Here is a 23,312-nt window from a genome sequence, read left to right as displayed (position 1 = left end):
AAGTCACTTGCCCATGGCCACACAGCTGGTCTGAATGCTTCACCACTTAGCCACACTCTCTCCCTCATGCCGGGAGCCACCGCCAACCTCTTAGCCATGGAGACGGTTAAATAAAGACATCCCTGAAGTACGCACCAAGCTCTCAGCACACACGACGCAGTCACAACATTAATCTCCTTAAACGCTAAACTCAGAGAGCGAGGACTCCGCATCCCTCTCAGGTCCCTCTGGTTTGTAAATACTGCTCCTGCTGGTGCTAGAGTCGCCCCGAGGGAGGCCGACCGCTTGAAGGTGGTGTAGCCTTAACCCGTCTCTCTCCATCCTCCCTCCCCAGCCCCCCAAAATAGGGGGCGGGGCCCCGCCCGGCAGAGGGCACACAAGCGGCATTGTCTCTCCTGAACTGCCGCTTCAACTCTCGAACTTTCCACCAAATGCTTTGGCTGCCAGCGAGACCACCTGGAGCCCCAGCGCCAGGCGCTCCGAGAGGGTCTTCCGAGACACTGCCTCCTTGTTAGACGCAGGGGGCCGCGTCCCGAGCCGCGGGTGCGGAGGCGAGCCCGCTGGCGGCCAGGCGCTTTGTCATAAGCGTGGCAGCCGCGCAGATGTGGAGGGGGTGGAGCGGAGAATTGCTGCCCAGCGAGATTAAACACCCCGGCGTCAACATGTGTGCGCTGTTGCCTGAACAATGTTATCATTGTGAATTGAATGGACCAAAGGGTTTAGGGGATGGGGCGGGGAGACGGAGAAAAGATGGGTTTAATTATCTCTAGGGCCAAAGCCAGTTGTTTGCCTAAAAAGCCCCAGACGCTGGTAGAGCTGAAAAGAAAAACAGGCTGTGAGCTTACATCAACCTTTCCGCCATAAATCGAGGCAGCCATCCTTCATCCAGGGGTACCCGTCTCCCCAGAGCGGGGGAACCCAGCCCTTAGGGACCTCTGGGTCCCCACCCCATCCTTAGCTAATTGAAAATGAGGGGAAAGAATGGAAACTAGTTACTATTTCAGCTAAACTAGTGATTCTTAGCCAGGGGCAATTTTGTTCTCCCCTCCCCTCCCCAGGGGCTCTTGGGCAATGCCTGCATTCCTTTTTGTTTGTCACAGCTTAGGGAGCATGTGCTACTGGAATCTGCTGGGCAATGGCCAGGACACTGCTAAACACCCTGCAGTGCACAAGACAGCCCCCGACTACAGGGGGTGGTCCAGCCTCAACTGTCAACCACGCCGAGCTGAGAACCCGGGAGCTAACAGACACACAAGCCTCATGAGACCCAGGCGGTTTTGGTCCCACCTGGGCTCTCAGTCGGCTGCGTGGGACCCTGAGCTCCGTGGGCCTCAGTTCTTCCCTCAGTAAGAAGAGAATGGATTTAATTGGTCTGAAGTCCCCTTTCACTTCTGCTAGGTTGTACCATAAAAAGTTGTGAAATTTCCACCAATTTTGACCTATATGTAGTTCGACCTAAACTTGAATTCTACATCCACACGGTCCAGCATGGCAGCCACTAACCGCATGTGTCTACAGAGCACTTGAAATGCGGCCGGTGTGGCAGTGTTTACATTTATTTCAGTGTGATCAGTTTAGATGCGCCCAGGGGCGCCTGTACTGGACGGCAGATACAGAACATTTCCATCATCGGGGAACGTGCTATTGGACAGCGCTGCTCTGTAGCATCGGCGCACTGGTTTCTGATAGCAGCATGACGACATAAAGAGCTTATCACAAACCAGGGTCCAAATACGTGTTCTCAGAGAGACGGGGAGGTCCTTCCTCAAAAACAGGTTCCCAGTGTGAGAAATTCCATGGAAGTAGGGAGAACTTAATCCCGGAGCTGTGGGAGAGGCCTGCGTCGGACACTGGTGGCCCCTGGGCTCTCGGTTCCGTCTGTAAAATAGGAATGACGACCCCTGCCCCGGTCACAGGGCCACCTGGGAGTTTGTCACTTGCTGAGTGACATCAGGCTGGGTAATCATCAGACCCAGCAAGTTCAGGGGCTCTGCTTCAGGCCCACCCGGCCCCGAGACCCCTTCCCCTCGGCTGAGCCGGGCCGTTCACTCCCTCCCAGCCGCCCCTCCCCGTTCATTTCCTTCCTACGGCTTAAGGAAGTGATTCATTGGCCCGTTGACCTGTTTATTAACCGTCTTCTTTTCTAGGTTTTAACTCCCAGAGTAAGACCTGAGAGAAGTCAGGTACAGAACGTAAGAGGCTTGAACGTGGAGCCAGGCTGGGGGGGAAGTCCCAGCCCTGCCACCCACGGGGCGCTTGGGCAAGTTACTCTTCATCTGTCAAATGCAAGGATGATGAGAATAACCCTGACTTCACTGGGTCGGTGTAGGATCAAAACAGACCAGGGATCCTCAAGCTTCGGCGTGTTCCAGAATCACCGGGGAGCCTGTCAAAACACAGACCACTGGACCGACTCCCAGTATTTGTAACATGGGAGATCTGGGGTGTGGCCCAAGAACTTGCACTTCTAACAGGTTGTCAGGAGAAGCCGATGCCGCCGGTCCAGGGACCCCACTTTGAGAACCGCCAGAATAGAGCCCGTCCGTGGAGTCCTTGGTGCGCAGAGAAGTCTTGAACGATGTCTGCTCTGATTGTTTTGTGGTTCTCCACTGTTCCACCCACCATACTCACTTGCGTGGCACTTGGCAGGTTCTCAAGTATCTCAGTGAACAATCTTTGGAAACTTTCCCCCCGGGTTCCCTTAGGAGGGCAGAAAAGCCCCTCTCGGTCTCACTCAGCTCTAGAAGCAGCAGAGAATTGGGGTTGAGAGGGGGCCCTATGGCCTGGGTTCAGACTCGGACTCTGCCAATCACCAGCAGTGACTCAGTACAAGTTAACCCATCTCTGGGAGGCTTAGCTTCCCCTTCAATAAAATGGGGACATGAAGAGGCCCCCAGTTATATGGAGCCGTCATGAGAATTCAAGAAGACAGAGGCCAGCGATCATGGGACATGACAAGGACAAGCGCCAGACCGGAGGAGGCCCTGGGAGTGGCCGGGGGTGGGAGGGGCAGTGCGGCAGCCCACGGGCCCCTCCCCAGGACAGGAGGGTGCCTTCTCAGACCTTCCCCCAAAGCAGCCAGAGACTCCTGGGTCAGCTGGGCAGGCACAGCTGGTTTAAGGTATTTTAGAAGCAAATCAAATCAAATGAGAATTTATAATCCTTCCTGAGGTCTGGGTTCCATCAACCTAAACTCATTAGGCCAGAGCCGTGCAGGTGCAGCTAAGGAAGAGATTGTTCTGCTTTTCCTTCATGCTGGGCTCCCATCTCCCTTTCACAATAAGAGTCTCCTCTAAACCCCATACATGGAGCAAAACACTCATCACAGAGGCATCAGCGTCCACTTCTGCAAATAGGACTGTAAAGAGATGCTCAGAAGCCGCCCCGGGGGCTTGCAGGGGGGAGTTTGGTGGAAACCAGCAAACTTCAAGACCCTCATTCGTTTCACGCTCACATTGCAACAAACTGAACTTGACTTCCCAAGCTGAACTATCAAAACACCCTTAAAACTGCATTTTTGTCCCTTGAACCTATTTCTGGTAAGTGAAGGAGAATCCGAGGTCAAACCAAACAATGGTTCTGAAATTACAGTTTGGATTCTCTGTTGAATGTAACCGGCAGAGCGGCAAACAGATTTCCAAAGTGAGTGTCCTCTGGTTTACTTGAAACAGGTCTAAATGGAGTCATCTTTCCAAATAATTGGAAATGATTGGTAGTGATTTAAGGGAACACTTGTACAATTAAATGGATAAAGTTTTAAAACAGGCAACACTAGTCTATGGCGTTAGAAGACAGGATGGCAGTCGCCCTTGGGTGAGGCTGTGAGGGGGCTTCTGGCAGCTGGTCACGTTCTGTTTCTTGTTCTGGGCACTGGTACCTGGGTGTGTTCACTTTGTGGAAATCCCTAACTGTTCTAGATTCGTGCACTGTTCTGTACACAAGTTAAACTTCAATAAACAGTTTTATCAACAATACGTATTGGCTGGCTTTATCCATCTCCAGTTGTACTCAAGAAGTATCTGTCACCATAGTCCCCCTATAGTAAGAGCAATCTCATACCAGCTGTTTGGGGAAAAGATACTAACACCTTTATCAATTTTAAGACATCTTGGTTTCAGAAGCATCGATAATCAAAGAAATGGGATATTATGCCTAAAGCACCTAATTGGGAAACGTGTATGTGGCATCCTACTGCCCTGACCTATGACCCTCCCGTTAGCAAGGCTGTTTATTCACCTGCTCCAAACCCATCCTTCAAGCCTGAGGAGCAGCTCGGGATCAAGTTTAAGAGGGAGGGCTCAGTAACTGGACCTCCAAATTCAAATACACTTTCTGGGCCAGCTACTTACTTCTCTGTGCTCAGTTTTCCCATCTCTAAAATAAGGAGGATAGTAATAGCTCCCACCTGAAACAGCTGTTAGGAGAATTAAATTAGTAATATAGGTAAAGAGGATAAAGGGTACTTAGCACATAGTAAGCCCTTCACAAATGTTAGCTACAAAGATTATTATTATTTTTATTGCTAACTTAGCGATAATTAGATCGTATACACACCCCCAACTCCCCAACCCAGCCACAGGGGGCCAAAGGCTGACTCTCAGACACCTTATTTATGAAGCATGATCTACCTTCTAGACCCAACCGATTCATGAGTGAACATGTGATTCAAGCTAAGAGTCCCTCCCGAGGAATTTTATTTGGGTGCAGCAGCTCAACCAAGTCATCAAGAACTCAAGTTTCTTCCATCTTTTTGCTCTGCCATCGCCTGCACATTGATGTTCAGTCCTTACGCTTGTTGCCTAATGGTCACAAGATGGCCACCACAGCTCCAGACATCACATCTTCACAGAACCACATTCAAGGTAAGAAAAGGGAGAAAAAGATAGTCTGTTCTGTTTGTTCATCTGTCACTCATCAGGAAGCAAAATATTTTTCAGAACCATCTCCCATCCCTTTCTACTCCCAGCAGATTTCCTCTGGTGCTTCACTGGTTAGAACACCATCCCATGTCCATTCCATCCTGCTAGGGAAGCTGGTAAGGCAAGTATGTGGCTAGCCAGAGAGCTGTGACTACAAGTTGCTGTGGGTGGCCATCTTTCTCCCAATAGGCAGGGTAGCAGAGGAATCCAGTGGGGCAGAGAGGTCAGAGGGAAGCTATTCAGTGAGGGACATGGAGAGAATAACCCCTGGACTCTCTAAGGACATTCTAGTCGCTGTTATGTCCTTTCCCAGGTCTTGGGGATGCATCGATTTCCTATTTATTCTCCTTAAACTAGTTTGAATATATTTTCTTGCCTGCAACCCAAAAATTCTGTTACATATAATTTTGTTCACACCAAACACACACTGCACAGAAATAACACCTGAAAACACCTTCTACCTCCTTTTCCACTGATCATCTCTTCCAACCAGTGGGCCTAGGGATATACCCAGACCCTCTCACATTGGTCTCTCTTGGAAACAAGCAGAAGTAACCCATGTGCCCAGAACCCACTTACTGGAAAAAGTTCTTACAGGCTTTCAGGGTACAAACAAGGTTCTACCAGGATAGCAGGGCTTCCATCCAAGTAGCTCTCCACCCTCGGCTTACCAACAAAGACACAGATTCGTGACATGCCTTGAGTATCTTGATCTGTTCATCCTCTACCCAGAGGGAAACAGGAGCCACCTGTCCCACAAGCAGAACTCAGACCTGGCCCCTGTTTTCTTCCATGGGACAATGATTCTGACCTTTTCAGATCATTTTCAAGAAGTTTTGCCACTTGTCTAAGGAGATGGTGATAAAGTAAAGATAGTTTTCAACAGGCAACTGGCTGTTGGCCAGAATCCCACGCAGTCTTCAAAGTCAGGGCGAGAGGTATACCTACTCACAGGTTCGAGTTTAAAGAGAAACTGAAGTCTCTCCATGGGCTGCAGAGGGTCTGGTTGAATTAATGCCAACATGCAACCCAACTTCTGCATATATTCACTGCGGCACGCTATTATTTGGAGACTTTGGAAACTAGCTCAGGGTCCCCATTTATCTGGGCATAGTGAAGAGTTGAGTCAAATCACATGTGCAAATAACTTCTGTAAATCCACCTATACACCACATAGGCAACAACGACAAAGAGGGAGAGAGAAACAACTTAGATTATTTGAATGTGGCTACATAACGAACACTTCCAATGCACTTTCCTTCCCCAAGCTTTCCCTCCTACTGTGTGGGCCAGAAGCCAGTTTCATTCCTTTCCATCCTTCCTTGTAGCAAGATCTGGCCTTGTGAACCAGTTTGGGCCAGGGGACTTACAGAGAAGACTTCTAGGGAATGTCTAGGAAGCCAGGAAGACAGATAAGCAAGGAGAGCTCTTTGGACCCTTTCCCTTTCTCTTGCCTTGAACGTGAGATTATATGAAGATGTGATGTCTGGGGCTGTAGCAGCCATCCTGTAACCGTGAGGTAACAGACATAAGACATTAGAGGACGGTGAAGGCAAGGGGGAAAGCTCATGGATACCTGGATGATATTACTGAGCTGCCACCCCAAACTTGGAATCACTTCGCAGAAGACTTGCTGTTATGGGAGATACTGACATGTTTTTAATGCTGAAGCCACTGTTAGGCAGGTATACTGTGACTTAGAACAAGTCCTAAATGAGACATCATTCCTCTCCACAGAAACAAGGAGCAGGCTTTGGGACGTATATATCTTACAGCACTTCCTGTTCATGAGAGTGGTGCTAGTGTTTAAAAATAAGTATTTTCGGGGACTTCCCTGGCGGTCCAGTGGTTAAGAATCTGCCTTCCACTACAGAGGACGCGGGTTCGATCCCTGGTCGCGGAACTAAGAGCCCGCATGCCGCGGGGCAACTAAGCCCGTGAGCCCCAACGAGAGAGAAGCCCGCGAGCCCCAACGAAAGATCCCCTGTGCTGCAACCAAGACTCGATGCAGCCAATAAATAAATAAATTTTTTTTTTTAAAAAAGGTATTTTGGTATAATATGGCACTAAACTTAAGCCAACTGTTTCATCTCATGGGCCACGGAAGAAGTGGCAAACTACCCCAATGCTGGAAGAAAAACCAGCAGCAGGGACTTACACAGAGTGTGTCCATCTCCAACATGGCAGCTTCCTAAGGGATTCCAAGGGTCATTTTCACTCTGCCCAATTTCTGTCTGACCCACTGCCCCCACAAAGGGGCAAATGCAGCATCACGCTGCTCTTGAAATGTCCAGGCCTCGTCAAAATCTATAATGGGATTTGAATAAATAATATAAATACGATTTTTCAAACGTGACGCTACTTAGGAAAATGCTGGGTCTTAAATGTGAGGACCCCAGTTGGACCTGGAGAGGAACTTACAGGCGTCCCCAGTGAGGACAAGTCAGGACATCGGGCCATACCCATGTTTACAGAAGGACCTAAAAGAGATTCTGCAGCCAGACTGGGCTCCAAAGGCAGTACCGGGGCAGGCCCTGTTTACTGAGAGATGGCTGCCATCACCCCATTTAATCCCAGCTGCCCTGAGCCCTAAGCCACACCATATGAGAGGGGAACTGCTATGAACTAAATTGGGTCCCCCAGATTCATGTGTGGAGGTGATCAGGTATAGATGAGGTCATGAAGGGATGGGATTAGCGCCCGTATAAGAAGAGGAAGAGACTTGACCCCTCTCCCCATCATGTGAGGACACAGCGAGAGGGCAGCCGTCTGCAAGCCAGAGAGAACAGAACCCAGCCATGCACGCACCCTGATCTTGGACTTCCAGCCTCCAAAACTACAAGAAATAAACGTCTGATGTTTCAGCTACCCAGGAAATGGTGTTTTGTTATGGGAGCCCAAGCTGACCAAGACAGAAGCTGGGTCCCAGAGCACTTGAATGCCTCCGGTCACCTGCATGAGGTCACACACCAGTGACCCGGGACTCAAAGCCAGACAGACCTGCTGTCCCCAAAGCTGGGCAAATGACTTGTCACCCCTGCGTCCCAGTTTCCTCACACATAAGAATAAACGTGGAAATCGTGCTATTTGAAGAATGACCGGCATGGGTGGGTCCTCACTTCAGGTGGAGGTCAGTTGCCCATATCAAAAAATGTCGGGGGCTTCCCTGGTGGCGCAGTGGTTGAGAGTCCGCCTGCCGATGCAGGGGACGCGGGTTCGTGCCCCGGTCCGGGAGGATCCCACATGCCGCAGAGCGGCTGCGCCCGTGAGCCATGGCCGCTGAGCCTGCGCGTCCGGAGCCTGTGCTCCGCAACGGGAGAGGCCACAACAGTGAGAGGCCCCCGTACCGCAAAAAAACAAAAACAAAACAAAACAAAATGTCGGGCACAGGAAATGCTACTAAGTCTGACATAAACAGAGTTCAGGAAAAAAAAAAAGAGAGAAAAGGGTACAATTTTACTGTGAAATTTTTGTTATTCATTTTTTTAAGAGTAGGCCCGCCCATAGACAAGTGTCTAAATCTGAGGGGCTGTCTGTGCCCTAAGCTGGCGGACGCGCGGAGGGTTAGTCCTGATGATCTGGTGTTTCCTTAAACCTCTGCACGGATAAACACAGATTATAATCAGCAAGAGGTAACTTTCTAGTATAACAGGACTCATAATAACAAAACCAGCTTCCTGCTTTGCCTCGTGCCCAGTCAACAGAGGCCAGCTTCCAGCTTCATCATGGGGCATCCCGGCTGAGGGAGGACCACCCCGACCCAAATCCCACAGCACTCAGTTGGTGGGACACGTGCCCACGCCGCTCCCATCCCCAGAAGGTGCCAGGCGGTGCATCCCACTGCCCTACATGCCAGGGGGAGCTGCACGGAGGACCTGCATAGGCAGGCCACGCCCACAGTGGTCCGAGTTTTGGCCAGGCAAGTGACAGCGCTGCTGCCGGCCACTAACGTTACGTATGGGGCACCAGCTGCCACGTGGGCACCATGCTTAGCTCTCCTCCCGCCACCGCGGAGGGGACGGATCCTCACAGCAGCCCGGGTAGCAGGCACCAACACGAACCCAGAGGAGGAAATGGGACCCAGAGTTTCATAACCTGCCCAAGGTCACAGAGCTAACAAGTAGCAGAGGTGGGATTTAGACTCAGGTCCGACCCCAGAGCCAGTCTTAACTACCACCTGAGACGTTTTAGGACAATTTTTTAAAAAAGAGAACATGGGACGGGGTTGCTGGGATGAAGCGAATTTAGGAAAAGCTGTGCAGTCTACCTGATCACTTTGGTGGGAACTTGTGACGCACGACCCACATGAAGGATGCCAGGAAGTCTTCAGAGGAGCAATCTGTTTAACTAAGAGTTTGTTCAAACTCAGAGGAGGCCCTCCCACATCCGGGAAGAGAGAGGGTTGTCTATGTGTCACTGGACGTCTGCAGAGGACAGAGGGGTCAGGTAAAACTCAGACTTTTTTTTACTATTTACCCTTCCCCAGGTAGAGGGTATGGGCAGTCTAAAGCAGGAGTCAGCAAACTTCTATAGCAGGCCAGATAATAAATATTCTAGGCTTTGGAGACCGCACCGTCTCTGTTGCAACCACTCAGCTCTGTGGATGGAGCATGAAAACAGCCACAGACAAGACGCAAACAAAACGAGTTCCGATAAAGCTTTATAGACACTGGAGTCTGAATTTCATCTCATTTTCACATCATGGAATATTCTTCTTTTATCACCCTTTCTGAAAACTGTAAAAGCCATTCTGGCTCACAGTCTGCACAAAAATCAGCGGGTCTCCCTGCTTTATTTATCGTAGCTCTGAGCTGCAGTGAGAAATGGAAAATGCAGTTTCCTCGCTCACCGCCCCTCCCCCCAGCAGGTTACCTGCTGGAGGGGAACAAGGTAAGAGAGAGGTTTGCCCTATTTCCTCCCGAGAAGCTGGCGGAGGGGAATAAAGAGAGACCAGTTCTAAGTGTGTGTTTAATAAGTTTTTAGTATCATCGGGCAAAAGGTGCTGTAAAAATATTTTGGTTCCCGGGAGACAATGCCTGCTCTTGAGAGATCTGACCTCCTTTTCGTCTCCAGGCTGTTTCAAAACCAGGCAGAGCTGGGTCCCCAGGAGAGGGCTCACGTTTTGCTTGCACTCTGTCTTCCTTTCAACCGGAAAACGATCCATCCATCCGAAAACGCCGCTTTCCCCGCTCACGGCCATGGGCCAATGGGTTTGAAGCCAAGGCTCCCAAGTCAATTTCCAAGTCGGAGGAGAGTTACCCCAAACCAGTGGTTCTCCGCCGGGGGCTCCTCTGCCCCTCAGGGCACATCTGGCTATGTCTGGAGACACTGTGGTTGTCAAACTGGAGGCCACTCCTGGCCGCTCATGCGTGGAGCTCAGCGATGCTCCTCAACATTCTACAGCGCACAGGATGCCCCCCGGCCGAGAAGAGTCGGGCTGAAAATGTCAACAGCGCTGCGGGTGGGAAACCCTGCTCTACACCTACGTGAAAGGGCCACTTCCAAGTTCCTAGGGTGTTTGAGGCACATGAGAACCAGAGATTTCTGGATCTCCTCTCCCATCCCCCCGCACCCCCACCCCCCCCCCCCCCCCGCCAAATATATTAAGACAATTAGGAGCTCCGGGTTTGAGCAGGTATAAGGCAAGTGGCTTCATTTACTGTTTTCTCCTAAAGGAAATGACCAACGAGTGCCTCCACCCTATAAACGTTTACTAGCCCTGGAAGGCTCTGAGGCCCCACTGCCATTTTTAAGGGCTTCTCCCTCAACAAATGTTAGGTCAAGTGAGTCAGAAAATGGAACCTGAGAAGAGGGAAGAGGGTGGGGGGACATTTCACAAAGTTCAGGACCAAGAGGAAAACTGAAAGACCTAAAACGACCCCCTCCCCTCTCTTTCTTGCTTATAAACGGAGGACTGCCTTACACGGGGTACCTCGTGAACCGAGGCAGGGAGAGTTTTGAAGGTCTCGGGACACTGCCATGTGAGGTTTTCATTTGCTGGCTGAGGCCCCGTCATGTTAATGGGTCTGTGGATTGATGAGTTATTGGCCTTTGGGGCATGATACCCTGAATACACTCTAAGACGGGTTCCCTGGGGCCACACCACCAAGAGCCACCTCAGGGCTGAGCTTCCGGCCAAGACTCTCTTGTCTCCAGTAGGAGAGATTTCTGATTCACTGGTGCTTGGAAAAATGTAATCACAAAGAAGAATGCAGAGGAAAATGTAACTAATATCCAGGTACCCACAAAACTAAGAATTTGCAGGAGTTAATATCACGGTTGCTTCCTGGTTTTCCCATAAACTTTTTATTTTAGAATAACTTTATAGAAAAGTTGCAAGGACAGTATAAAGTTCCCGTGGACCCTCACCCAGATTCCCCCAAGGTTCACATCTTCCATAACCGTGTGACACTTGTCAAAAATAAGAATTTGATATCGATGGGTTACTATTAACCAGACTCCTGATTTTTTTTCAGATTGCACCAGTTTTTCCACTATTGCCCTTGTTCTGTTCCAAGATCCAGTCCAGGATACCACACTGCACTTCTGAATGGTTTATTATTAAAATAAAGGAAACTTGACCAGAACAGTTGGAATTTATTTAAAATTTCTCCCCAATCCCATCCCTTGCCTCCCTCCCCAAAGGCGGTTGGTGTGAGTCCTACCGCCATGTTTCCGTAGTGTTACCACAATATATGAGCCCACAAACGATACACAGTATTATCTGGTGCTCTTGTGTGTGTCTGTTTTGACACAACGACAAACGCTTACACCCTAAACATCCTCCTACAACTGGCTTTCTCCCTCTTGACATTCTGTCTGAGTCTAAGTGGATACATAAAAAAGAAATTCTTGCATTCCCTTCTGGTTTCTTACACATTTATAAATAAATTTATTACAAATTTATTTCTCCAATCCCCTGCTCATGGACATTTAGGCTGGTGGTGACGATGCTATTACAAACAATATGCAATATTTATTCCAGTACATATGGTAAAAACCACCTCCATGATCTTTTCAATACAGTGTCTTGAGGTATCGCTATTAAAATACCAGTCCCTAGCTGCCTCTGGAATTTTCCCATCAAGTGGGTGTGGGGTGCATGCAGGAGCCCCAGTACATGGGCACTCGGGGCCCTTTGCCCCGTCGATAATTCTTAAGCCATAGAGACAGAGCAGAGGGGAGTTTCCACAAGCAGGATGGATAACTTATCGTTATCTTCCTCTTCAGAGCACAGAACCACAAAGTCAAGGTCAAGGGCTTGGAGGCTGTTCTGGCGGTCTCATCACCACTGCCCTTGTGCCCCGTCTCCCCCATTCACGCACCTCCACGGGGCCGGGAGGAAGAGTGAATGGGTTTACATTCAGCAAGAGCTGGTTTCAAATGCCAACCCCACCACTTCGTAGCTCTGCAAGTTCGGGGCCCTTCCGTCTCTTCCTCCTTAAAATGGGAATGCTACGACTTGCTTTGCAGAACCTGAGAGAATTAAATAAGGAGCCTGATAAGGGAGGCTGTTATAAATCCATTTAGTGCTACAGAAAGATCACAACCCTCCCACGTTATCACTGTGATTTACTTCAGCGATGCATTTAGATAATGAAGGAGTCTCTGAATTCAGTTTCTAGGTTTAGCCTTGCAAGATCCTGCCTGGACGAGGAAGTGCCCCTGAAGCCCAGGAAGAAAAAGCAAGACCTCATGACAAGACAGTCACCTGCACAGCCCGGACAGACCGCGGCTAGGGCAAGGGCCTCTTGAGCTGGGGCCAGAGTCAGGCTCCTTAATTCTCTGGGTAGTGAACCCGAGTGCCGCCGAAGCGTGCTTTTGCTGAAAGACAAGTCCTAAAGAGGCAAGTCATTTTACAAGTGGGAATGGAGAGAAGTGGTTATTCTTGTTGAACCACGTGAATACCTCAGTGATCAGGAAGATTCTAGAAACACTGGTCTCCAAAATGGGGTGCAAGCACTTAGCGGGGGCAAGAGGGATCCACTGGGACGTGGGGCGGGAAAGATTATAATCGCAACTAAGTAAATTTCAAGGACTGAGGGGCGTCAGGGAAGATGGGGACTTACTGGCTGAGCTTCAACAAGCATCTCTGCATAACTGATGGATGAGACTGAAAAACACAGACCTTGTTTTCAGTAACGCAGCCAGCAATTCACCTGTTCTATTTCCATCGTTTTACCGCGTGAGAGAGCCTTCGCCTGCGACAGTGTGGTCGTCATGAGTGCCACTTCCCAGGCGCTTTCTGGTGCTCCCCTTTCCAAGCTTGGGGTGGGACTGTCATCTCCTGCCTCCTTGGGTCAGGTCTGACCATGTGACAGGCTGTGACCAATGAAATGCAGGCAGAAGCGCCCGTGTAGCTTCCCGCTGGAAAGATGAAAAGCCCGTGCACAAGCCACACTGTCTTTCCCTTTGGGACCACAACTGGTGACTTTCAAGAGGGCGGCAGCTCCGTCGGCCTGGAGATCTGAACACCCTCCCACCCTGCCAATGTGCAGAGCCCCCTGCCAACCCACGATGCAGCCATAACAAAAGAACAACAAAGCTCTGTGGTTTCAAGCTACCGAGATTGTGGGGTTCTTTGTGAACTCTTGATGCTGACTAGACGAAGGATCAAAATAATCAAAATTTAGGACCAGACCTTTAGCTCGCTGACCCCAAACTGTTGAACCATGAGCTGTGAAAGATCAAATTCCATCACATTGAAAATCTTAGGAACAGCAAAATTACATTTGTCTTGCTAATGAATTAAACTTTAATTACTAATTAAAGTATTTTTAATTAGTTACTACTTTGCATTAATTACTAATGATGCATGAGTTAAAATGTGTATTAATGAACATCAGAATTTTGTATTTTTTTATCTTTAGTGCCTCCTACTTAAACTTCTATTTTAGTCTTTGTTTTATAAAGTGCACACCATCCTAAAACAGGAGCAGTTATACGATCTATTTCTGTTTAGGGTGTGTACTCAAAGATTTCCTAGCGGGGATGCAAGATCAAAAAACACTTGAAGACGCTGCCGTGTAACATCCTCACCCCTTGCACGCACGCAAGCTGCCAATGTCCGAGTACCTTCTGTGCCATGAGAATTCTCCAAGGCAGTGCCAGAGCGGGACGGGGAGAATGTCTGAGAAAATAGTCAAGAAAAAGTCCTTTATCAAAGGCCAAAACACAAGCCATCGAAACCACAGAAAAACCCTCCTGCCTTTGAGTGCACTGTTAAATTGCTGGGCAGACGAGCCCCGGGGCCATTCTAGGTGGATGGTCATGCTAACTGCTTGGATTCTTTTTTTTTCTTCAAACTACATGAAGGCAAGAGAGAGGCTGGCATTACAAGACGGTACAGGCCTAACTCCAATGTTTAAAAACATGCAAGTCCGCAATTTTGGAAACAGTGCAAGTTTTTATTCACAGACAAATTTAATTAAGCCAGACAACAAAAGAGTGAAACTTGAAAGCTACTCTGGGGAGATAAAGATGTGAAAGAATAACACGTGACCTCAAAGATGTGGGAACCTTAATACTCGCTAAGTCAGAGTTTTCTAACGGTACAGAAAGAGCTGAAGAGAATTTATGGGAAACCTTGTGTGAGAAAGCCCACCCCGAGACTCAGGCCCCGGAGACCTTCACCATCCTCTGGTCTCCAGAGGCTTCTAAAGGCACTGAATCCACTTGGGACTTTGTTATCCCAACCGCAGCTGGGAGAGCGGGGGGCGGGCAGTCTTGCACCTGCTCCCATAAAAAGTGGGGAAGTTGTGCTGGTCTGTTAATGAATGCTTTGGGCTTGTCACTCCCTTGAATCAAGGAAAAGACAATTCGTACTTTGACCACCTTCCAGGAAGGGGTGGGAAGAAATATGTCAGTAATGCGAGTTTTTGAAATTAAAAGTTTTTATTTTGGAATAATTTTCGATTCAGAGAGAAGTTGCAAGGATAGTAGAGAGTTCCTGTACACCCCTCATACAAGTTTTAGGTTCCCTAGTAGGAAAGCTTTTAAATAGCCATAGATGCTTAAAATCAAGAGAAAGTCAGCATTAGACTCTACTTGTCCTCAACTAAGTTTGGTGTGCTCAAATGTCACTGATCTCTGAAGAGGACGAAAATGCATGTGCTGTTGGGGGGCGGGGGATACACATATATACAAAGATATACATCTTTGGGGTCATTTTCTTCATATCTCTAAAACAACATGGGTGGCTTAATCTTGGTACTTTAAGATCAAGTACTTAAAAACGGAAATTTGGACTATTATACCAAAGTGAATAGTGATCTGGACACCAAAATACAAACAAGGTTTACCATTTATTGTGCACCTACTTGGTGCCCGACTCTACCCAAGAGAGATATGACTTTGTCTTCATGAGAGTCTGTGGAGGAGGGGATTCTTAACCAGATTTCTGAGACGAAGAAACAAACTCAGAGACGTTAAGTAACTTGCTCAAGGTCACAAAGCTAATAGGCAACCATAGTGGAAACAGACACATGGGTTGAAGCTGTGTCTAAAGAGAATCAGTGTGGATGCCATTCTGTTCTCTCTTGCCAAGTCACACCCTCTGCTGTCACCGAGAACTTCCGTTACACGGCAGTGAAGCCCCCCAACCCCCCACTCCATATATCACCCAGAATTAGCTGCAAAGTGTCAGGAAACTTGGCCAGGCAGCCCCAAGCATCAGCGAGGGCTGGAAGCCTTCACCGTGAAGCCCTTTATAGAAAGCCGCAGTTGGCAGCCCCTGCTCCTGCATGGGAACAAATTAACATTGGCATTCCAAACACAGGAAAGGAAGGAAATTGGAAACACAGTTTATACTTGGCCAGCTCTTTGAAATACTGTACCATGCTACCGACATCAATTAATGAAAAGCAGGGTTGTGCTGAGAGGCCCTGGTTTGCAAATGCATTAACACACGTTAAACATGTTTGTACAGGAACCGGATTATAAGCACCCTGGCTCCAAAACAATAAAGCAATTTACCCTAAAACTGGTGCTCTTGGAGTTGTCATTAATTCAATCCACTCCACGCGGATCAGCAAAGGCTTTTCTCGGCTCCCAGCAATGCCTCCCGACACAAATGTTGAAAGGACGGCATCGCACATGCTACTCTGAGTTTCACATAAGTAAGTGTCAAGCTTCATGCACTGCTAATATGCCCCCAAATCATAAACACTCCACTTTGGAGAGCGGGGGAAGCGCACAGCGGCAGCCCTGGTATTCATCGGCACTGCCATTTCACATCGGGTTAGAGCAATTTTTCCCCGCAGAAGGTTAACTGGGAAATATCTGTTCCATATTAAGAAATACCAAGTCACATTTTTTGTCAAATATTATTTGTCAAATGCCATTTGCTGCAAAACCCAGATTTCCAGTGCAGCTGAACACAGAGCTAATAGCGAACGGTTCACATAATAGCTGTGGTTGTACATGGGATCGTTTGCCGTGAAAGCACCCCCCTTCCTCTATAAACTGTTTCAGGAATTGGAAAGAAAAGCATCTGAAGCTCTGGAATAAATAAAGTACTGTGCCTTGAGCTGCCCAGTACAAAGGACCCAGCATGCTGGGAGAACAGACGCAAAACAACCAGAAAGGCAACTGCCGCTTCGCTTCACAATTTTGTAAGAATGCTTAAAAGATTTTACATCATGCGGTTGAATCGCAACGTATCTGGCTTGCAAAGACAGTCGGCTAGTTTCTTGAAAGACCAGCCTCTTCACGCACTGCACCCACCCATCGGTACAGGCACCTGCGACCACATCCTGGGTCCAGGCGACAAACATCACTGATGTGGCCGCCCTGCCCCCTCGCCCAGGTGACATCACCCCACTACTCCACATTGATCCGGGATCCATCAAGTCGGAGCACTTTGGGTGTGCAAAGCTAAATGTGTTATCATTTTTACCACAAATTAACAGTTTCTATGTAAATATTGGTATTTCCTCACCCCACGAAGGCGAGAGGAGGCAAAATGGCACCGGCGCATTTGACTTAAACTAATTAAAAGCAGAGGGTCATGCAATTCAACGTACTGATTTTACCAGTGGGACTTAAATCTTTGATAATAAGCATACACAGCTGCAGCGCTCTCCCACCGCCACGTTTTACAGGCTAATCCATGCATTCCTTCTGACAATAACGTGACAGGTCCCACACATCCCTGCCTGTGCCCTAAGCCCGGTGACACTGCCAGAGTGCATTAAGGCAGAGGCCGGCCAAAAAGCAGCCGTGCCGACAGCCCCCAGCTAGGTCTGAAGAGTGATCGCCAAAGAATGAACGTGGCCAGCCACTTGGTGCAAAGGGCTCTCCATTCAAAATAGTCAGCTGGTGAAATGGATGGGCAGGCTGGGGAAGGGTGGAGACTGGGGGAGTGTTAGGACACTCTGATTCTTGCAATGGGCCAAATATGACCTTACCCAATAGGGGAAAAAAAAGATATTAAAGCGATAGGGGTGATCAATCAACTTAGATGAGGCTCTCCCTGGAATGAAGTCATCATCCTCTCCGAGCTCAGTGGACACGTGATATTCGCTCACACCGCAGGCACGCTGCTGGTCAAGGGTTCGCGGGCCAGCTGTGTTTATCCCGGCAGAGGCTTGACAGGCTACGACGCTACGGAAGGCCCCGACCCGAAGCTCGCAGGAGCTGCATCTCAGAAGCTGTTTCCTCTCTCTGTGCGTTCAGAGAAGCCCCCCCTTCGCTTCCCTAGGCCTCCTCCCTTACCCCTGCAAGAGCCGCCCCACAACCAAGTGACAACTCTGGAATAAACACCAGAACTGTTGGCCACGCGAGCTGGCATCCAGGCTTCGGCCTTAACCTGCTCTGATTCCAGAAGGGAAATACAAAGACCCCCCCAAAGTTCAAACCTGGGTCACATATATCCTTGGGGGGAGGGGGGAGAAGATCTTTGATTTATATAAGCAGGAAAATGAGGTTTAAAAGAAGTGATGTTGAAAGGGTTACTAAAAACACAGCTGTTGGTGCACTCCTATAGCGAAGACACTGCAGAAAGAGAGAAAGAAAGAAAGAAGGAGGGAAGGCTGTGTGACATCTATATTAACCTCTGGCTGCTCACCAGTGAGGGCCGGCACTCCAGTGCTGGAATGTGGGGCAGCCCCTTCCAAATTTTAACACAAGCCAGGTTACAGCTGCGAGCGCCTGCAGCCTGTGCTCCCTCGGCAAGCACTCCCTGAAGGAAATTTTTAAACTGTAACAGAATCTTTTTCTAATACTCTACAGTGGTAGGGCCTGTTCTGAAGGGGCAAAAGGAGAGATCTTAATGCCAAACACTTGTCAACAAAAAGGATCGCCAGATGGTATAAAATAAAAGTAAAACTGAACGGCCTTCTCCCCACTCCTCGGCTACATTAACAAAAGCCACTTTTAGACACTGAGCCCAATAAGTATAGGTTTCTAACTTCCCCTCTTTTTAATTTAGCTTCAAAGATTAAACAAATTTGGTTCCTTCAGAACCTGGACCAGAGATAAATGTGGATCGCACACCCCCAGTGCCAGGGGCTTCTTTAGAAGATCCCAAAAGGAGCTGCTGGATTTCTCCAAAGAAAGAAGGGGTGGGGGGGAGGGTAGCTATCTTCGGGATTCAGTCTGCAGAACTCACATTGCCTGGGGACAGTTTAAGAGAGGGTAGCCTGTTTTGAATTCCAAACTTAAGTCTGCACAGAGGAGTTGGGGGCTTGTTAATCCAAACCAGTTTACAAATCTCGCCATTGAACTTAAGAGGCCCAGCCTGGGAAGATGTAAGTCTCCCTCCGGCAGCTCAGCTAGCATTACAGGGGCTTTATTGTACAGGCTGGTCTTTGTCACAAGGTGCGGTCTGAGGTCCTCATTCTCAGCACCTGGTTTTGTCATAAATTCTCCTCTAGTTCCCTCTCTAGTTTAGATCCCACTCAGCCTGGCAAAAAGCTTGAATTCTGAGGAGAACGACTTAGAGGAACAAAAACCAGTTTGGCTGCAGACGGAAGAATAAACGCACCAGCTCTGCAGAAGCCTTCAGACTTCAGGCCGAAGTCCCCCAGAGCACTGCAGGACAGCAGCGGTATGCAATGAGGGAGGAGGGGGTGGTGGAAGGAGGAGGGGGCTTTGAGGGGAGGAGAGGGTGGTGGAGAAAGTCAGTCTCCCTTCGAGGTCTCCCCCAGGTCCCCTGCAAGGCAACAAGTAATAGCTGCATATGAACAAACGACGTTTTTCTCACTCTTAGTAAAAGTGTGAGACTAAACGCATCTTTAGAAAACTTTGTATGTTACAGGTCAGTATGATCTGCAATCCAAGGAAAAATCGTGTGCTTTTTCTCAGCTTCCAAGCAGGTCTCCTACACGCCCCCTCCAACCCCACTGCTACCCCCCAGCCCCTCCTGTGGCAAAATCCCAGAACCCCACAAAATGGAAGGGACAGGCGGTTTACTCCCATGCTGCTGCCGAGCAGAAATTAAAGGGCAACCTTAGAAACATCTACAGGAAGAGTCTTGCCCAACTGCGGTCCAGGTCTTCACCCAACTAATTATCGAGAAAGTTTTAGGGACTGAGAAAGAAAGCAAGCAAGGTCAGTGCTCTCTGTTAAAAGCCACTCTGCCATCTAATTTGGAGTGATGCTCCAGAAAGCAAGACCTGAGAAAGTCAGGACTGTCCCACAAAGCCCAAAGCCAGCCTGACTAAGAGGCTCAGACAAGCCGGTCTTTGTCTTTTCAAGATGAAAGAAATGGGACTAACGGGTTGAAAGGTGTGTGTACAGCCAGAGGAGGAAAACCACCCAGCTGTGGTCTTCCCAAACGAGTCCCAGCTTGCTCCCCCCTACCAAGGGGCAGCAAACAGCCCTGCCCCAAGTTTCCCAGAGGTACCCAGTTGGCAACCTGGTCCTTTTCGGGCATGGGAGGAGCCCGTGTCTGGCCACGCGGTTGGTCCATAAGCAGCAGGGTGCTTTCTGCACTGTGTTTGCAGAGCCCTCCACAGAAGCCAGGGCTTACAAATACCTTTTTAATGACCTCAGCCAGGCTCTGAAGGCCGCCACTGGGACCTGCTGGCATTCACTGGGAGTCACAGGTATCCGACAGAACAGAAGATACCATAAATCCCCAGCCAGAGAAAGGGCCCTGGTTAACCCCTGGCTTCAGGATGGAGACACAGCTCTGCTTTAATTAATTTACTTACATGTACGTATTTGGGATTTTTCTTTAGCTTCTAGTATAGGTCACAAATACACATTAAAAAAAAAATCATACACAAAACTGCAGACAATGAAATATCAGGCCCCAGCTCCCAAATCCCTAAGGCCCCAGCCCCAGTTCTGCCCTGCCCCCATAAAATCTATTTCCAATCCATGGCGTCTTCCTCCAGTGGGAAAGCATGATATACAAGCACGTATGTAACCTCACTGATCTGCACCTTGCTTTTTTCCACCCCATACATCTTGGAGATTGTTCTAAATCAGGACATATGGAGCTGTCTCATTCTAACAGGCTGCCTAGTATAATTTAAACTTTCTTGAAGTCATTTTGGCATCTAAACCTCCCACCCCTTGCTCGCTGAAACTCGTTTCACTATTTGATTTTGGGCTATTATTAAGGACAGACAATGGCGTCCAGGGAACTCCAGGGACCTTATCTGGCGCGGGAAGCATTAAGGTTGATCCGCGCTTCCCGGCGCCCTCCATCCACGCCCCAGGTGCCCCGCGGGGGGCTTCAGGATCATTATTTCCTTGTTGACACAGCGCCGGTGGGCGTGAGTTTGCTGTCTTGACTTCGTATTTTCGCAGCAAGTGACACTTGTAGAATGAAAGCGGCTCGGGAAACAGCGCTATCGGGGCGTGTTATCTCAGAAACCAAATATTTGATCATGAGCCCTATAGCGCGCAGTCGGGGGTTAGTCTGAGTAAGTCTGGTGAATGTGCACAGATGGAGCTAGGGCACCACCCCCGCCGCAGCGCCAGCCTCCGATCCCCGGGGCCGTCGTGGCTCCAGTCGGAAGCCGGGTCCCCTAGCCTCCCCCGGCGGCGTCTGCTGGGAGATCCCTCGCCACCCAATAGCCAGAAGCCGTGGTTTGCGCGCCACACGTGATAAACGCTGAAAATGGATTCTGCCAGTCCGGGACCTATCATTAAATATTTAAAATAGAAAGGTCGCAATGGCAACGTTTTTTCCCCCAGCTCCAGCCAGGAGAGCTGAGAGCGAGAGGGGCGCCCAGCGCTCAGGAAAGGGGCCCCGAGGCGCTCGGGGCGCGCAGCACGCTACGGCGGGCGCACCGCGAGGGGACAGGTAGGGCTTGCCAGGGCGGGGAAGGGAGCGCAAAGCCCGCGATGCCAGGGCCAGGCAGGGCAGAGAGGGGCTCAGAAAGGGCGGGAAGTCAGCTTCGCGGAGCAGGGCCCTTTAAATCCAGGTAGCGCGGGCCCAGCCGTACAGCCACAGCTCACATGACCGAGCTCCGCGCTTTGAACTGAGCCGCGGCCCGCCCGGCGCCTCCCGCCCCAGAGGTGCAGTCGCCGACTAAACCCAGAGCGGGCTTCAGACCGGTCCTTACTTCCCCCGAACTCCCACAGGCCAGATGAGCCCGGCTCGCCCTACCTGGGGCGCGCGCAGCTTGGGGTCCACTAAGGCAGGGGGGTGGGAGACCCTCGGCCAGGCACTGGCGTTTTGAAAACTACCGGGAGTGGAAAGATGGGCGGGCTGGATGCAAGACGCGGCGCCCTCCCTGTCCCAAAGCGACTCCTGGCCGAGACGCGCACCCCTCCCTCCCGCCTTCACTCACCGAGGTTGACGAAGCTCATGACCATGTCGGCGTCGGTGAGAAAGTGGCTGTCTTGCAGGCTGGCCAGAGGGGGGCCTTGGGTACTGAAGACGGCCTTGTAGGGGTAGGAGAAGCCCTGGCCGTCGGGCCCGCCGCCCTCCTCCACCGCCATGGCATTGTACAGGTCCAGCATGAACATGGGCGCCGAGTTGTGCTTGCCCTGGAGGTGGGGACGCGGGCGATGGGGCAAGCCCAAGATGGAGAGGATCTCGCGCTGCATCTCCCGCCGCTCCTGGCTGCGGAGGCGCCGGTGGATGAAGCTTGAGTGCACCTCGTTGTCCAGGCTGAAGTCGGCCAGGGCGGAGCGCAGCAGGAACAGGGGCGCCCAGAGCGCCACGAAGCTGTGGGGCGCCGCGACGCGCAGCGAGCGCACGTGCATCGCGCCGGCTCTACGCGCGACCCGGGCTCCGGGCACCCGGCACCGGGGCCCGCGCCGCCCCAGGTGACGGAGCGGGGCAGGCGGCCGTCCACGCCGCTCGGTCACTTGCTGTAGACGGGCCCCTCTGCGCCCGCGCCGGACATGGCCCCTCCCCGGCCGGCTGCGCTCTGCCCGGACCCCCGCCCCCGGCTCGGCGCTGGCCCCGGGGCCCCTCGCCCCGCACTCGCCCGGGCGCACCGTGGGGCTCGGAAACCGGCTTGAGCGAGCGAGAGCGCGAGCAAAGAGGCGGGCGCGGGTGGGAGGAGCAGCCAGCAAACCTAGGAGCCGGGAGAGCGAGCGCCGGGGTGGCAGCGAGGCGGCGGGCGAGCGGGCGCTCCTTCCTCCGGCTCTTCTCGCGCTCTTGCTCTTGCGCGGCGGGGACCCACCCTCTTCCGAACTCCGGCGCCCAGAAGAGGGGCCCCAGGTCGCTCTCCCAGCCCTGCGCGCCCTTGATCGCACGAGAGGCCGCCTCGGGAGCCCCAGAGTGGTGCGCGCTGGGGCCTGGGAGGGGGAGGGGGAGGGCGAGGAGGAGGACGGGCTTCCGAGGGCCCCTCCCGCGTCGGCGGCCTCCCACCTGCCCTCGGCCCCGCCCTCCCCCCAGCGGCGCCCAATGGGTTCATTCATTCCTTCTAGTGCGCTCTGCAAATATTTACCCAGTGCCCACAGGGTGCCCAGCGCCGGGCCGGGCGCCGCGGGGATGCGGAGAGAGGAATCCGAGCCGGCCCTGCTTTCTCCGCACTCGTAGTCCGGACAGGGAAGGAGGCCTGAGCGGCACCCATGGGATTTGCGCTGCGGTAGAGCAAGCTGGGGGAGTGTGGAGGAAGCGCGGCGATACGAGAAGGCTTCCTGGCGGAGGTGGCACCCGAGCCCCTCTCGCCTTTTGCCCCCCCCCCCCCCCCCGCCTTACTCCAGACACGCGGATCCCTCCCCGAACTTGTTGCCAGCTTGTTCTTGCACTTGCCAGTCCTTCTGCCTGGAACTCTCTCCCCTCCCAGTCTCCCTCCCCACCCCTGCCATCTGGCCAAGCCTCCACCTCCAGGTGCCACTCAGGTGCCACTTCCTCCCAGACCGTCGGAGATAAGGTCCCTTCCCCTCGTCACCCCCGCGCACACCTGTTCTATTTTCCTTAACTCCTCCTCCCACCGTCTGGCATTACTGAGTTATTCGTACCTTCTTTATTGTCTTGCC

At 51.1% G+C, this 23,312-nt stretch overlaps 1 protein-coding gene across 2 annotated transcripts in view; it reads right to left on the bottom strand.

Annotated features, from left to right (window-relative positions):
- Positions 1–22,604, bottom strand: part of BMP7 (bone morphogenetic protein 7) — an 87,976-nt gene extending 65,372 nt beyond the window's left edge. Inside the window, exon 1 of one of the 2 annotated variants that reach the window (XM_029220976.1) lies at positions 21,668–22,604. In XM_029220976.1, the coding sequence (XP_029076809.1) occupies positions 21,668–22,085 (418 nt within the window). In that variant the 5' untranslated portion in view covers positions 22,086–22,604. The remainder of the gene's footprint in view (positions 1–21,667) is intronic. The other variant, XM_029220977.1, reaches the window with a different exon arrangement.
- Between the last annotated feature and the right edge of the window lie 708 nt (positions 22,605–23,312).

Source organism: Monodon monoceros, unplaced genomic scaffold (genome assembly GCF_005190385.1).
Source record: "Monodon monoceros isolate NGI ecotype Baffin Bay Population unplaced genomic scaffold, NGI_Narwhal_1 Super_Scaffold_13, whole genome shotgun sequence".
Lineage (NCBI taxonomy): Eukaryota > Metazoa > Chordata > Mammalia > Artiodactyla > Monodontidae > Monodon > Monodon monoceros.
This window is presented reverse-complemented; position numbering and strand designations above follow the sequence as displayed.